The sequence below is a fragment of the Taurulus bubalis genome, assembly GCF_910589615.1.
Source record: "Taurulus bubalis genome assembly, chromosome: 10".
In the NCBI taxonomy this organism is placed as follows: domain Eukaryota; kingdom Metazoa; phylum Chordata; class Actinopteri; order Perciformes; family Cottidae; genus Taurulus; species Taurulus bubalis.
The window spans coordinates 13639163-13651127 of NC_136598.1; the positions used below are offsets into that span (position 1 = coordinate 13639163).

General features: G+C 40.5%; 2 protein-coding genes across 2 annotated transcripts; both read right to left on the reverse strand.

Annotated features, from left to right (window-relative positions):
* Positions 1–2811: 2811 nt before the first annotated feature.
* Positions 2812–5918, reverse strand: mrpl28 (mitochondrial ribosomal protein L28). Its single transcript, XM_079225341.1, has 6 exons — positions 5813–5918; positions 4628–4937; positions 3965–4117; positions 3746–3880; positions 3504–3590; positions 2812–3229 (listed from the first exon to the last, which is right to left on the reverse strand). The coding sequence occupies exons 2-6, from the start codon at positions 4910–4912 to the stop codon at positions 3134–3136; spliced, it is 756 nt and encodes a 251-aa protein (XP_079081467.1). The 5' UTR covers positions 4913–4937; positions 5813–5918; the 3' UTR covers positions 2812–3133.
* A 2225-nt stretch (positions 5919–8143) lies between these two features.
* On the reverse strand, positions 8144–11747 carry LOC306742186 (proton-coupled zinc antiporter SLC30A1; the record flags this gene model as incomplete). The annotated part of the gene is made up of 5 exons (XM_079224528.1): positions 8144–8456; positions 9192–9379; positions 9555–9823; positions 10139–10426; positions 11165–11747. The coding sequence occupies 5 exons, from the start codon at positions 11745–11747 to the stop codon at positions 8144–8146; spliced, it is 1641 nt and encodes a 546-aa protein (XP_079080654.1).
* Between the last annotated feature and the right edge of the window lie 218 nt (positions 11748–11965).

An 11965-nucleotide genomic window follows, 5' to 3' on the forward strand; every position in this document is an offset into this window, starting at 1 on the left:
GCGAGCATCATCAGTTATTCTTTTATATCAGTTATTTATCACCAACTGTTCCTAGAGTTCAAAGTGAAGTCATTCAAAGTAATAGTTTTTGTTGAAACCAGTAAATGTTTGAAATTTGTGGTTGATAAATCACTAAAAACAATATTGTGGACTAATTGTTGCAGCACTTGTGATCGTCACACCCACGACCTGATTTTTACTGAACCGTAAACAGACAATGGTGGCAGAGGAGTAGTTTCAATATTTAACATTCCACGTGTGCACCTGGCAACCTCATGTGTTGTTGTTGGGTGTGTAATGTTGAGAGCAGCAGGTGTGCTACTTTTCTAGCTCTGTGTCTTTTCACTTGACCTGAACATAAATGGCTCACTGCCGCTGGGAAACTCCACACTGGGCTAAACATGATTTCCTGTGAAAAGGTACCACCTCACCCTGCTGCTGGGACTTGTCCGGACACGTTTACGCTATCAGCCACAACATGTGGTCATCCAAAAACTGCTGGTTTAAGAAATATTTAAATAAAGAGAGTGAGGCTTTAATAGCTACAGGAAGTATACGCATACTTCAGGATTTACTTTCATTTGTATCAAGGCCTAGTTTTTACCATCCACATCAGCTTGCGGTATTGTTTTCAGGTCTGGGAGGGGCCAGGACCCTCACTTTAAGTTTTTGGCCCGATTTGGTCCTGTGATACCACCGCAAGATGGTCTCTAGTTGATCCGAGATTTTAGTTTTTACGACAGCAGTAACCACTAATAATTTATTTGTAGTGTAATGAGGAGAAAACTGTGACAGTGGAGATAACTGAGCAGACAGGATGAATCATGTGCAGTGGAAACAGATACAAAAATAATGATGGGAAGAGACAAATCAGGGTGCTCAAGTCTATTTTTAACCTGAAATGTGTAAAAGTGGAAGTTCAAGTTTCAGTTACATCACTCAGATGATGTCATTAAAACAGGAGCTTTCATTGCAGTCAGGTGATCTCATCTGTTTACCAATCACTTACTGATAACGCTCACATTATGGTGAATATTCTGGGGAAGAAGTGTTCAGCTGTTGTACTGAAGCACAAAAGTATTAGCATCAACATATACTTATCAAAAGTAAAACGTATGCAGAATGATGATATACTGCTGGGTCACTTGTGACTTTACCCTCTGAAATATAGATGCAAATACATCCAGTAGTTGTTGAGACATTTCATGCAAAACCACAACTGTCAACTTAATGGTGGCACAAGAGGAACCTTCAGGGAATCGTCAACGTCGTTGGGATTCATGGTACGGAACTGTAAATCCATCCATCCAGCTGTTTAGATATTTCAGTCTGAACCAGAGTGGTGGAATACATCACAATCCATAAAGTTAACTTAAGAAGAACAATTAAGTGTGATAAACATGAGTGTAAACATTAAACCATTAAAAAAAAAAAATCCATATTTGGCCAAAGCTGGACTAGAAAGGGGATTTGCAAGGAGGCAGCTGCCATGATAAATATTTACACAAGTAAAGACAAACCAAAAACATTTGGTCTAACATCTCTAACTTTAAGTATTACTTCGCTCAAGGGAGTGAAGGTGAAGCTGCCTGATTAAACGTGTGTTTGCTGACAGAGAACAATCACTAAATTTGATAGTAAATTTAGTTGATTTAGGGTTTTGCTTGTGTTCATTTGGATGATTTGCTGATCACGTGCACTATATGGATGGGTAATTCCAGACCGAGGTATCTATATAAGGAGTGAATCAGGTGCCAGATATATCATCTTTTTCCTCTGTTGTCAAGTTAAAACACCCACGCGAGTCCCCACACCAGCAGGGATTCCCCAGCTTGCCATAATAGCACGCTGCAACCGCTAAACTACACCACACCAAGACAACTGTCACACACCAGACCAGAAGTGTTGAAAGCGAAACCAGGCAAGAAACGTCCGTTTTTATTTTTTAATCTGAGCTGTACTTGTGGGTCTTCATGGGCAGAGGCCTTCAACTGCAGGTTTATTGGCCGGTTTTCATGCTGTATTTCTTAAATTGAGACTTGATTTTAATAAAAAAAGAATTGATCATAATTTGAACAGGCTATAATCTCACTCTATAAAATGGAGATTTTACTCATTTAAAGCACTTTGGCTCCATCTACTGGGTAAACACAGATATAACATGTCCTGGGTTGACTACTTACTCAAAAGTACTAATACCACAAATCCTGCATTCAAAATATTAATCGAAAGAACAGATATATTGTTGGGATTAATAATTCATCGTTCAGTACAATGGTTCCATTCGGAGTTATATTATTGTCATTGTTAATGTGTGGCCATTTTATCCACAGGTGGGTTTTAAGTTTTCATAGGTTATGAAAGGTACATTTTCTTTCTCTTATTTTATCCATAAAGAACTATAAAATACCATAAATTGGAAATATTCAAGCACCTCAAAATTTTACTTATGTGCAGTATTTGAGAAATCCACCAGTTGAGTCACTAGATGATTGATATCGCTCTTATATTTACCCACCCTACAAAATGAAATACAAGAAACTTTAACACTTACAACACACATAGTTATTTTGCTAATTGTCCAGGCTTGAATATGCATGGCCATATTTAGTCTTTTATCATCAATGGTGATGATAAAATATGATTACATTTATCAAACCAGCAAAATAAAATATCAGCCAAACCGTCAAACCTTACAAGACAGAAGTCATCTCACCTAAATTCATGCAGTGAATTAAATAATACATTAACTGATTTAATAATTATTGAAGATAACAGATAAGCAGAAACAGGGTTTAAGAAAAAGGGAATCTTTTATTTTCTGGATATCCTGGGCCTGATATCACAACTGGTCAGGAAGTATTTACACAAACGGAGGCCTTTCTCTTAATTCCTAAAATGTCTTATGTATGGATCTTTAACGTAAGGGTAAATAAATCAGCATTACTCCACCATGATCTCGTCGTTTTTTTGTGTTGCTCTTAGATGAAAATACAAGCTGAAACTGCAGGATGTTCTCCCGGATGAACACCTTTCAGAAACTGTGCGACTCCTGCCACCATCTGGAGAAGCTTGACAGCTTAATTCTTCAGTCTGAAAAAATGCCTCCGTCCCGCTCAGACGGTTCGCGCCGTCACTTATTCTCTATGAGGTGTGGCTCCGAGAGTTTTTGGATGTGCAGCTCCTCCACCAGCTCCTCCACACAGGCCTTAAACAGAGGCTCCGGCTCCTGAGAGACAAGAGGAGGAACAAAACGGAGTTAGGACAGAATACTCATGGACTGTGCACAAATGTGCAACAAAATATTTTCACATCTTCCAGTGGTCTGTGATTTTGTTACGGTGGGATACAGATGAACTCATTCTCTATGATTGGTAATGTCTTTTTCATACAAAATAGCATATTTTTAGGAACATTTCTTATGCATTTCTATTGGGGTAAAATGACTGAAACAAGTGCTGAATGAGGTGAGCTACAGCAGTCGTGTTTGAGGACTTTGTTACCTTGTGCTCCAGCTGCCTCTGTTTCTCCACGGCCTCCTCCAGACTCAGACCCAACCACTCGGCCTCCTCCTCTGGGATCTCAAACTGCTGCTCAGACAGAAGGAACCAGAAAAAGAAATACATAATGTGTTTCTTAATCAAAACTCCTTCTCAACAACTGGTAAAACACTAAGGTTGGTTTTAATCACTCCATTCCCAACACATGTAGGATCACTCGGTGGACTTGAACAAACCGCGCCTACCTTGTATTTATTGTAGACCTTCTCTCCCTTGACGGGGTCCGACGGGTAAAGCTCTGTGCTTCTGCGCGCCAGGCGAAGCAACATGGCCCTCTTCAGGTCCATCCCCAACTTGGAGTTCAGGTCTTCCTTCGACGTCTGGCAAGAGTTGGATAATTACAGTCACATAAAAAGCCAGTTGGATAAGGGTCATTTTGTTACACAACGGTGGCGCTCTCTTACGTTGAGAATATAGAAGTCGAATCCGAAGGCAGCGTCTATGAGGTTCAGAGTGCGGACTGTGACTGTGATGGTGAACTTGTGGTCGAGGATCTCGCTGTACAGCTCTCTCTTGAACAGCTGTGGTTTCCAGGTCTTCTTCAGACGAGTCGACATCTACAGAGAGAGATGTTTAGGACTATATGTGTCAACGAAAATATTGTACAGAACAAGTTGGGAAAAATCTAAATACTCTGGGTTTTAGTGTCACATATTTATATATTTCAATAAATACTTTAAACATGCAATGATTTTTTTATTGATTTAGTCTACATATTTATAGTCACTTAATGCTGTACTTATAGTGATATATATGATAGTGATGTTGATGAACAGAGTGAAAATGTGTATGTTTAATGTGTTTTTTTTAATAGATAAATTCTTAATAGAGTTCACTTACAAATATTTGATTTGAATTTTCACGAAAACAAAACGTTTTATGATCTTTCTGGTTTATTGAAAAGTTAACAAGAAGAGAAGGAGCTTGACAACGAGTGGACAGTCACATGCTAACAAAGCCTCGCCTACAGCAGCTGGACGTTTATACTGTGATTATTATGGTCTAACTATTTCATGTCAACACACTAGTGGAACTAAAGGCAGACAATCCTTTTCCTGGATACTCACTTTATCATTATTGGCGTATCTGAAGCCTGATATCAAGCCCTCTCCTCCCCACAGGCCATCCTGGGAGTTTGGAGGGTAGAAGATCGGTATCGGGACATCCTGTACCCGTTGCTTCTGCCCCGTTGTTGGGTGGGCTTGGTACTGGACTCCCAGAGGCTTCCAGTGGACGGGGGTCGGCTCCCTCAGTTCCAGGGACTTGAGGTAGTGTTTGGGGAGACGAGCGTAGATGCCCTGCTTCAGCTTCAGGACCTCCCAGATTTTGGGGGCATATTTATGAAAAGGCATAACGAACTGCCTCTTCGAGTCAGATCTGAAAGACAGATTAAGGATGGAACATTTCTACTCAGTTTCTGTAGGAAATCCATAAGAAAGTAAATCACAACACAGCATCGTAACTCAAGAGTCAGAGCGGAAACTGGAATTTATGGTCACAGATTGACAAATATTAAGAGTTTTCTTCCCTTTTTTTTCCGGACACACTGAATATTTGGTGGTTCAATTAACGATTGTATTATAGAAAAACTGTATATTTCTGATGTGATTGACAGTTTATTCTATACAATTTCAACAAACTGTGAAAAATGTCCATCAAAAATAAAAATATACAGTCTGTCTAATGTCTAATTGCTTACAATTGGTAGCAACGATTGTTGGCATTTAAGTTAATACATGACAAAGTAGTAATCAATCATTAAACGTGTTGCTCAAGCTCTCAGTAACTAACCAGTGTGTCTACTTCACTGCCGCATGTCTGCTGTGGGTCCGTTTCAGGAGGACATTTTGATTAGGCACAAATGTTGAAGACACCAGCGACATATCATATTTAAATACTTTTCATATACTACTTAGTCTGCTTTAAGACTTTGACACTGGTCCTCAAGACCTAGCTAATTGCAGCCATACTACACATCACATTTAGGACAAATAAAACTCTCCTCAATATTGATCTCACATGATAAGTGACTGCAAAGCTGCGTGTAAACTAAACCAATTAGACTACCTCTTTATTACTTTATTAATACATATAAATGGGCAGAAACACACAAATGAACCACTTTCATAAGCTTACTGACGTTAGTTAGCAGGACGCTAACTGGCACTGGGCAACTTCACAGCTATACATCTAAACATCTGCCTCTATGAGTCTAATGTAACGGTGAGAGCACGTGCATCAGACTGTCTTACCGGGTTATAATACAACTGTGACCTCCACCGAGTACAAAGTGAGTTTTTCAATCCAGGTTAGCCCAAAATCTAGAGGGCAAGGACATCACGCACACCACCCACAGCCTCCGCTGCACAGACGCGTTTCCGCATTGATCAGCCCGCCTCCACCGGGGAGGAACATGATTGGATGGTGGACCAGAAATACTCAAAGATGATTGGTTTTTATGCACTGTCAATCAATGTTGTTTTCTTGACAGAGCGGATGTAGATTCAGTGTAAATTCTGTTTCCACAGTTATCACCCTGCATTTATTTACAACATATACTGTAAGGACTTTTTACAAAACAAAGCAATTTTACAATAGGTAATCATTGATCTTGTGTTTTCATTTTCGTGACTGCTATGTTTCCGATAAACAAAACTGCAGAATTACATTTGAATTATCTTTAAATTGTTTTGTTGTATAAAATATAGATAACGTTAGATACATCATGTAATAAAGCTAAACGTGCAATATTTATAACGAATTACTCACGCAAATGTTTTATTAAAGTACGTTTCTTGAATACCTTAGTGAATACAAACACGTCTAAACAAGTATAAAACTTCAGTTTTTTAAGTAGTTTTAGGTATTTAATCCAGTTCAGGAAGAACTAAAACAAAAGCACATTTATAGACGAATATGTATATGAACCACCAGTTGTGCGAATACGCCCGAAAGGTGGAATTGGACCACTCTGCCGCTAAGCAGCTACAGGTTTGAAGCCTGCACCCCGGACCACCGAGGCTCATCCGGGCAATTCAACCGAGTCAGCGGGAAGCATATTAAACAATCTATCAAGGGGAGTATTCTGACTCAGGGTGTATTGTCAAATAATGTTAGTTTTCTTTCGTGACAGAGCGCTCGTATACAAAGGACCCACACGCACTGGATGTCCTGGAGCATGTTCTTGTCAAATAAACACAGAAAACAGGAAACATAATCTGGTCTGTGTTGTGCTATTCAAAGTAGGCGCGTTGTGATTGGCTGTATGAAAATAAAAAGGTGGAGCCATATGGCGCATATATCACAGAGTAAGAAACATAGAGTAGTGGTTCTCAATATTTTTTGGCATTTTGGGTTGAAAAGAAAACAGCGCTGTGCCATCAGTGTCTGATTTAATATATAATACATACAATTCATTTTAAGAATTATCACTTATATTATTGAATATTTATTCAATATTACATTTTAAAGGATTTTTGAATTGATGCTAATTTTAAATATATATATGGTACCCCCATTTGAGAACCACTGATATGGAGGATTAAACAGAGATATAAATCTAATTCTGGAAAGGGACATGAATAATGGCTACACAGGTGTGCCACGTTTGCCATGAAAACGTCCTCTGTGTAAACTGATTAACTCTCTCAGCTTTGCTGCTTACATTACAAACTCAATATATAGATATTACCTACCACCCACATCCAATCCTTCAGGTGCACATCAATTCATTTTATTCGTGATTTTTGGAAGGGCTATCCAAATAATACAAATAAAAGTACTCCATTTCAAGGGAGCAAATAAATAGTTGTTTTAGCAAAACATGTATTACCTATTATGCGGAGTGGCTGACAGCAAGGTTTGAGTCATTATCAGTGATATATTAATATGTAAGTGAGACATCAATGTTGTAGTTGGAGGAGCTAATTTGAACTATCCTAATTCATACTTCATCTACTGTTATGTAGTTAACAGTACATCATATTTTATGAACTTTTTATTTCTCATGTTAAATCCTAATCTGTAAGGTATAAGGTAGAAGTTATAGCTGTAAAATCAATGTACTGGCTTAAAAAAGGTACAATATCTGCGTTTAAATTGAATGGAGTACAAAAAGTAGCATGAAATTAAACATATCCATCATGTATACAGTACTTGTGTAAATGTACTTTGTTACTTTCCACCACAGGGTGTATAAGTTTCATTGAGTATTAAAGTGGATATAATACAGTAGCCTATTAAATCTCATATCTTTATTTGTTTCTTTCTTTAGTTGCCGTGACACTAGGATACATTGAGTATTATGTTAAAATAAAAAAGACACACTTTAGTATTACTTGTTTATACATACATGGTATAGAATACAGAGGTTTTGGGTACAAATGAAGCATCACAAGAAGAAGGACCTCACTTGTTATTGCAGCACCATGTTAATGTCATCAAACTAACACTACATTTACATGTAATGTACGAGCAGAGTTTTACGAGAGATTGCACTTTCAAATCTGCTTTTCCGCATCATCCATTACTTTTACCGCGTTTTACGTTTGTTTATTTATTTTCCTCCAGTGCAATCACTTCAGTCAGAGGAAGGTGTTCTCGATGACCAGTGTCTGAGGCTCTTCCTTTGTTTCCCCAGCTGGTGGTGCCATCCGGCTGGTGTCCTCCTCTCGGGGAGAGCAACACATATGACCGGCGCAGGCCTTTCCACAGGCGAGGCTGCAGGTCAGAAGAGGTGGCAGGGAGGGGTCCTCTCTGTGGATGACCGGTGAGGCGTCCCCCTCACTGCCTGCAGAGGACCCAGAGCAGCAGGAGGCAAACTCCGGTTGGACGGTGCAGCAGCTCACTCCAACACTCTGCAGCACCTTAGTGACCCCCGACATCAGATCAGCACACCTGCATGTGTGAAAGGATTCTGCATTATTAAATATATAGTTTTTAATCTGGACAAAAACATGTATATGATAACCAACCAGCTACAATAAAAACAAAATGATGCAAGAATGAAGTATGATTATTCATACTTTTGCTCCCCATTGACATCAGGGCAGCAGAAAGTCTACACCTTCCGCCGCAAACTAAAAACTCATCTTTTTCGACTATACCTTGAATAAAGAAGGTACCACCTAGTCACACTTTAGTAGCACTTAGATGGCATTTACTTATAGCACTTTGTAGTTTAACTTTCTTGAAGAAATTGTACTTTCTTGATTCTTGTTGTTCTGAGTTTGTACTCATGCACTTATGTACTAATGCACTTATTGCAAGTCGCTTTGTATAAAAGCTAAATTAAATGTAATGTAATGTAATTAGGTTGAACCACATCTGTCGCCCAATGTGAGCTTGGACGGGTTATCTGTGATGGTGCACAGATACACAGGATAAGAGGTTATGGATTCAGTAAAGGATGGATTTGGTCTGTCTCATCCAAAACATGTATTAACATGTAATCAAACTATATCATTGTCATTTCTTTTAAACAATACTTACTTCAGTTTGAAGGTGTCCGGTTTATACTGTACGGTTACACAAAATGAATCCATACCTTTCATCCAATCATAATTGATAATTCCTCAATGGTTTGTTAAAACCCCCTTTAGATACAAAAGCCAAAGTACTTTCCCACTTCACCTGTGCATCGGAAACCCAGCATGGCAGTGCACATGGACAGAGGCCACCATGAACGAGTCCGTTAACTGCCAGATGTGAAGGTTGTGCACAGCCTGCACTCCGGGGACACTCGTAATCCTTCGTCCAAGATCAGATGCGCAAATGTGTGGAGGCGTGGCCTGTAGCAGCAGAAGTCCATACCTGTGCACCTGGAGAGATTTACCGGTGACAAAACGACAGTCAGTGCAGGTTTGGATGCAACTGCTGCATAAATGTATTATTGTGATTAGTGGGTTTGACTCAAAATTTGGTCTTCATAAGAACTTCAAGCTAAATGCTTAAAAGCAACATTTAAATTAAAAGGCATCCCATAAACATACAGACCTGTGGTGCAGCTGTGGCAATCAGCATAATCACAGCCAGTAGGGAGAGAACAGGATCCATGTAAACCAGCAGGCCACAGGTTCCCGAGCTGTGGAGGAACTCTGGGCCGACCAGCAGCATCACCAAGCTGTTGAACAGCGCCAGCAGAGAGGTGCAGAGGCCCTGCACCACGAGGACAAAGGACCGGAGACTGACCGGCATCTGGCTGCTTGGTACAGTCATGTGATGGGATGACTTGTAGACTTTGGTGTTAGATGCATTTTGACTGTCTGAAGAGGGAGAAAACAGTAAAAAAAAAAAAAAAAAAGGATCTTCAGATAAGTAAAACAAAACTTTCAACTGAAGTTTATTTTAAAGTCTTAAAACAAGATTAATATAACATTGATGAACAAAATTTGTTTAATTAAAATGAAATGATTTCACTTGAAAAAAAACACCTCATCCGTAACATATAGGTAATCTCACTTGGTCACATATGAAAACCAAATATTGAAATATGTGTATTGAATTCTCACGTGCATCCTTTTTCTACAGGACACTAAAGTGAGAAAGGCGACCAAGTCCAAGGAGCTAAGCTCTCTTACCAAGATGTCCCATGCAGGCGTTGTCTTTGTAAAGCTCTGTGGTGTCTTCTGGACGACTCTCACTGTCTGCCTCACAGTCCCTGCTGTCCTGTTGAGCTGCTGCATGGCGGAGGACCGGCTGTTGTCGGGCAGTTTGAGAGTCTGTGTCAGGGACGCTCGAGGTTCCCGGGTTGCAGAGGACAAGCGCCCCATTGTGGAGCGAGTTGTCCACGGCAGATTGGACATGGCTAACATCATCCAGGACTCGCCCCAGCTCAGCCTGGCCTTTGGTTTCCTCTGCAGCCAAGACTGTGGGAGTCGAACAGAGGAATGAAAAACAAACACGGACACTGTTTGATGTTCCTTACAGCTGAGTATACACTTGGCAGATACTTCAAAGTGAAATATGTCTGTACACTAGCATCACCTGAACAGGCACAATCATTCTTCTGTACATTTTTACACAATGCCATTACAAGTATGTGCTTTCACATAGCGGCTCTGCAGCGGTGTTTTTAACAAGCCTCCTGCATCATTGTGATCTGTCACAGATTCCACATTCTCCAAAATGAATGAATTTTACCAACCAGAATTGCAGTAATGTGTTTTACATGTCATTGGACTTTAGTACAGTTAAAGGTGTGGTCATCCCACATTGAACAACTAACTATTGTACCTCAGATGGGATTGAGGAGATTTAAATCTTTAACCAGCTGGAACTGGATGTCACATGTCCAGATTTCAGTTGTAAAAATCCTGTGAGGATCAATACCAATCACATGTCTGCATGCTAGATGTGAAGCTTCAGCTATCATTAGGCTAAGCATCCAAAGTAAAAATTGGGAGGACGGCAACACCGACCACAATCTAGCAACCCAAAATGGCTTATTAATGGCTTATAGCTATTATACAAGGCATTTGAAAGTGATTAACTGACTGTTAATAAAGTTAAATATGCCATACTATAAATTTAAACCAACTCTTGTTGTACTGTATATTTGTGCTTCATGCTTTCAACGTGACCATGTAACCTGCAGGTGATGTTACCTTTGTGGTTCTCTTCAAGATGAGGTTCATTCTTCAGCTGCCTGCTGACTTTGGCCCTCTCCTTCTGCAGCTGACCCCAGTTCAGCCAGACCACCAGCAACTTATGAAGCAGACTGACGGCTCCGACCGCCACAAGCAGCAGGGGGCGCTGCACTATGTGTGGCTCCAGGGAAAAGCTGATGATTTCCATGAAGTAAGAGAGACACAGAGAGGTCAGGAGGAGAGCAGAGATGAAAGCCCCCACAGGCTGAAGCCTGCTGCTGGTGAAGGACACGCCACAGGCCGGAGGCCCCCCAGCCGGGGTCCGGGGTGGAGACTCAATGGATGACTGTACAGGCAGGAAGGAGGGAAGCATCGCTGAAGAGGAGGACGCATGAGGAGGAGATGAGGACAAATCCAAAGAGGGGAGCGTTTGTTTCTTAATGCTTGCTGTTTGAGGAGGAAGAGCCACGCGCAGGAGGACAAAGAGCGTGTGGAAACCGTCCACTAAGGTGATGAGGGACTTGCACAGCTGACTGATGGCGACCTCACAGACCAGCAGCAGGATGGTCACTCCCAGCATGCACCAGTGTAGCACCCTCATACCAACACCTGAGAGTATATAAAACACACACTAGAATACTTTGTATACTCTCTCTCTCTCTCTCACACACTCTCTCACACACACACACACACACACACACACACACACACACACACACACACACACACACACACACACACACACCTGTTCTTAAAACCTCCACCTTGCATACCCTACATATTATGCTCATTATTTAAAAAATACATAAAAATGGATGT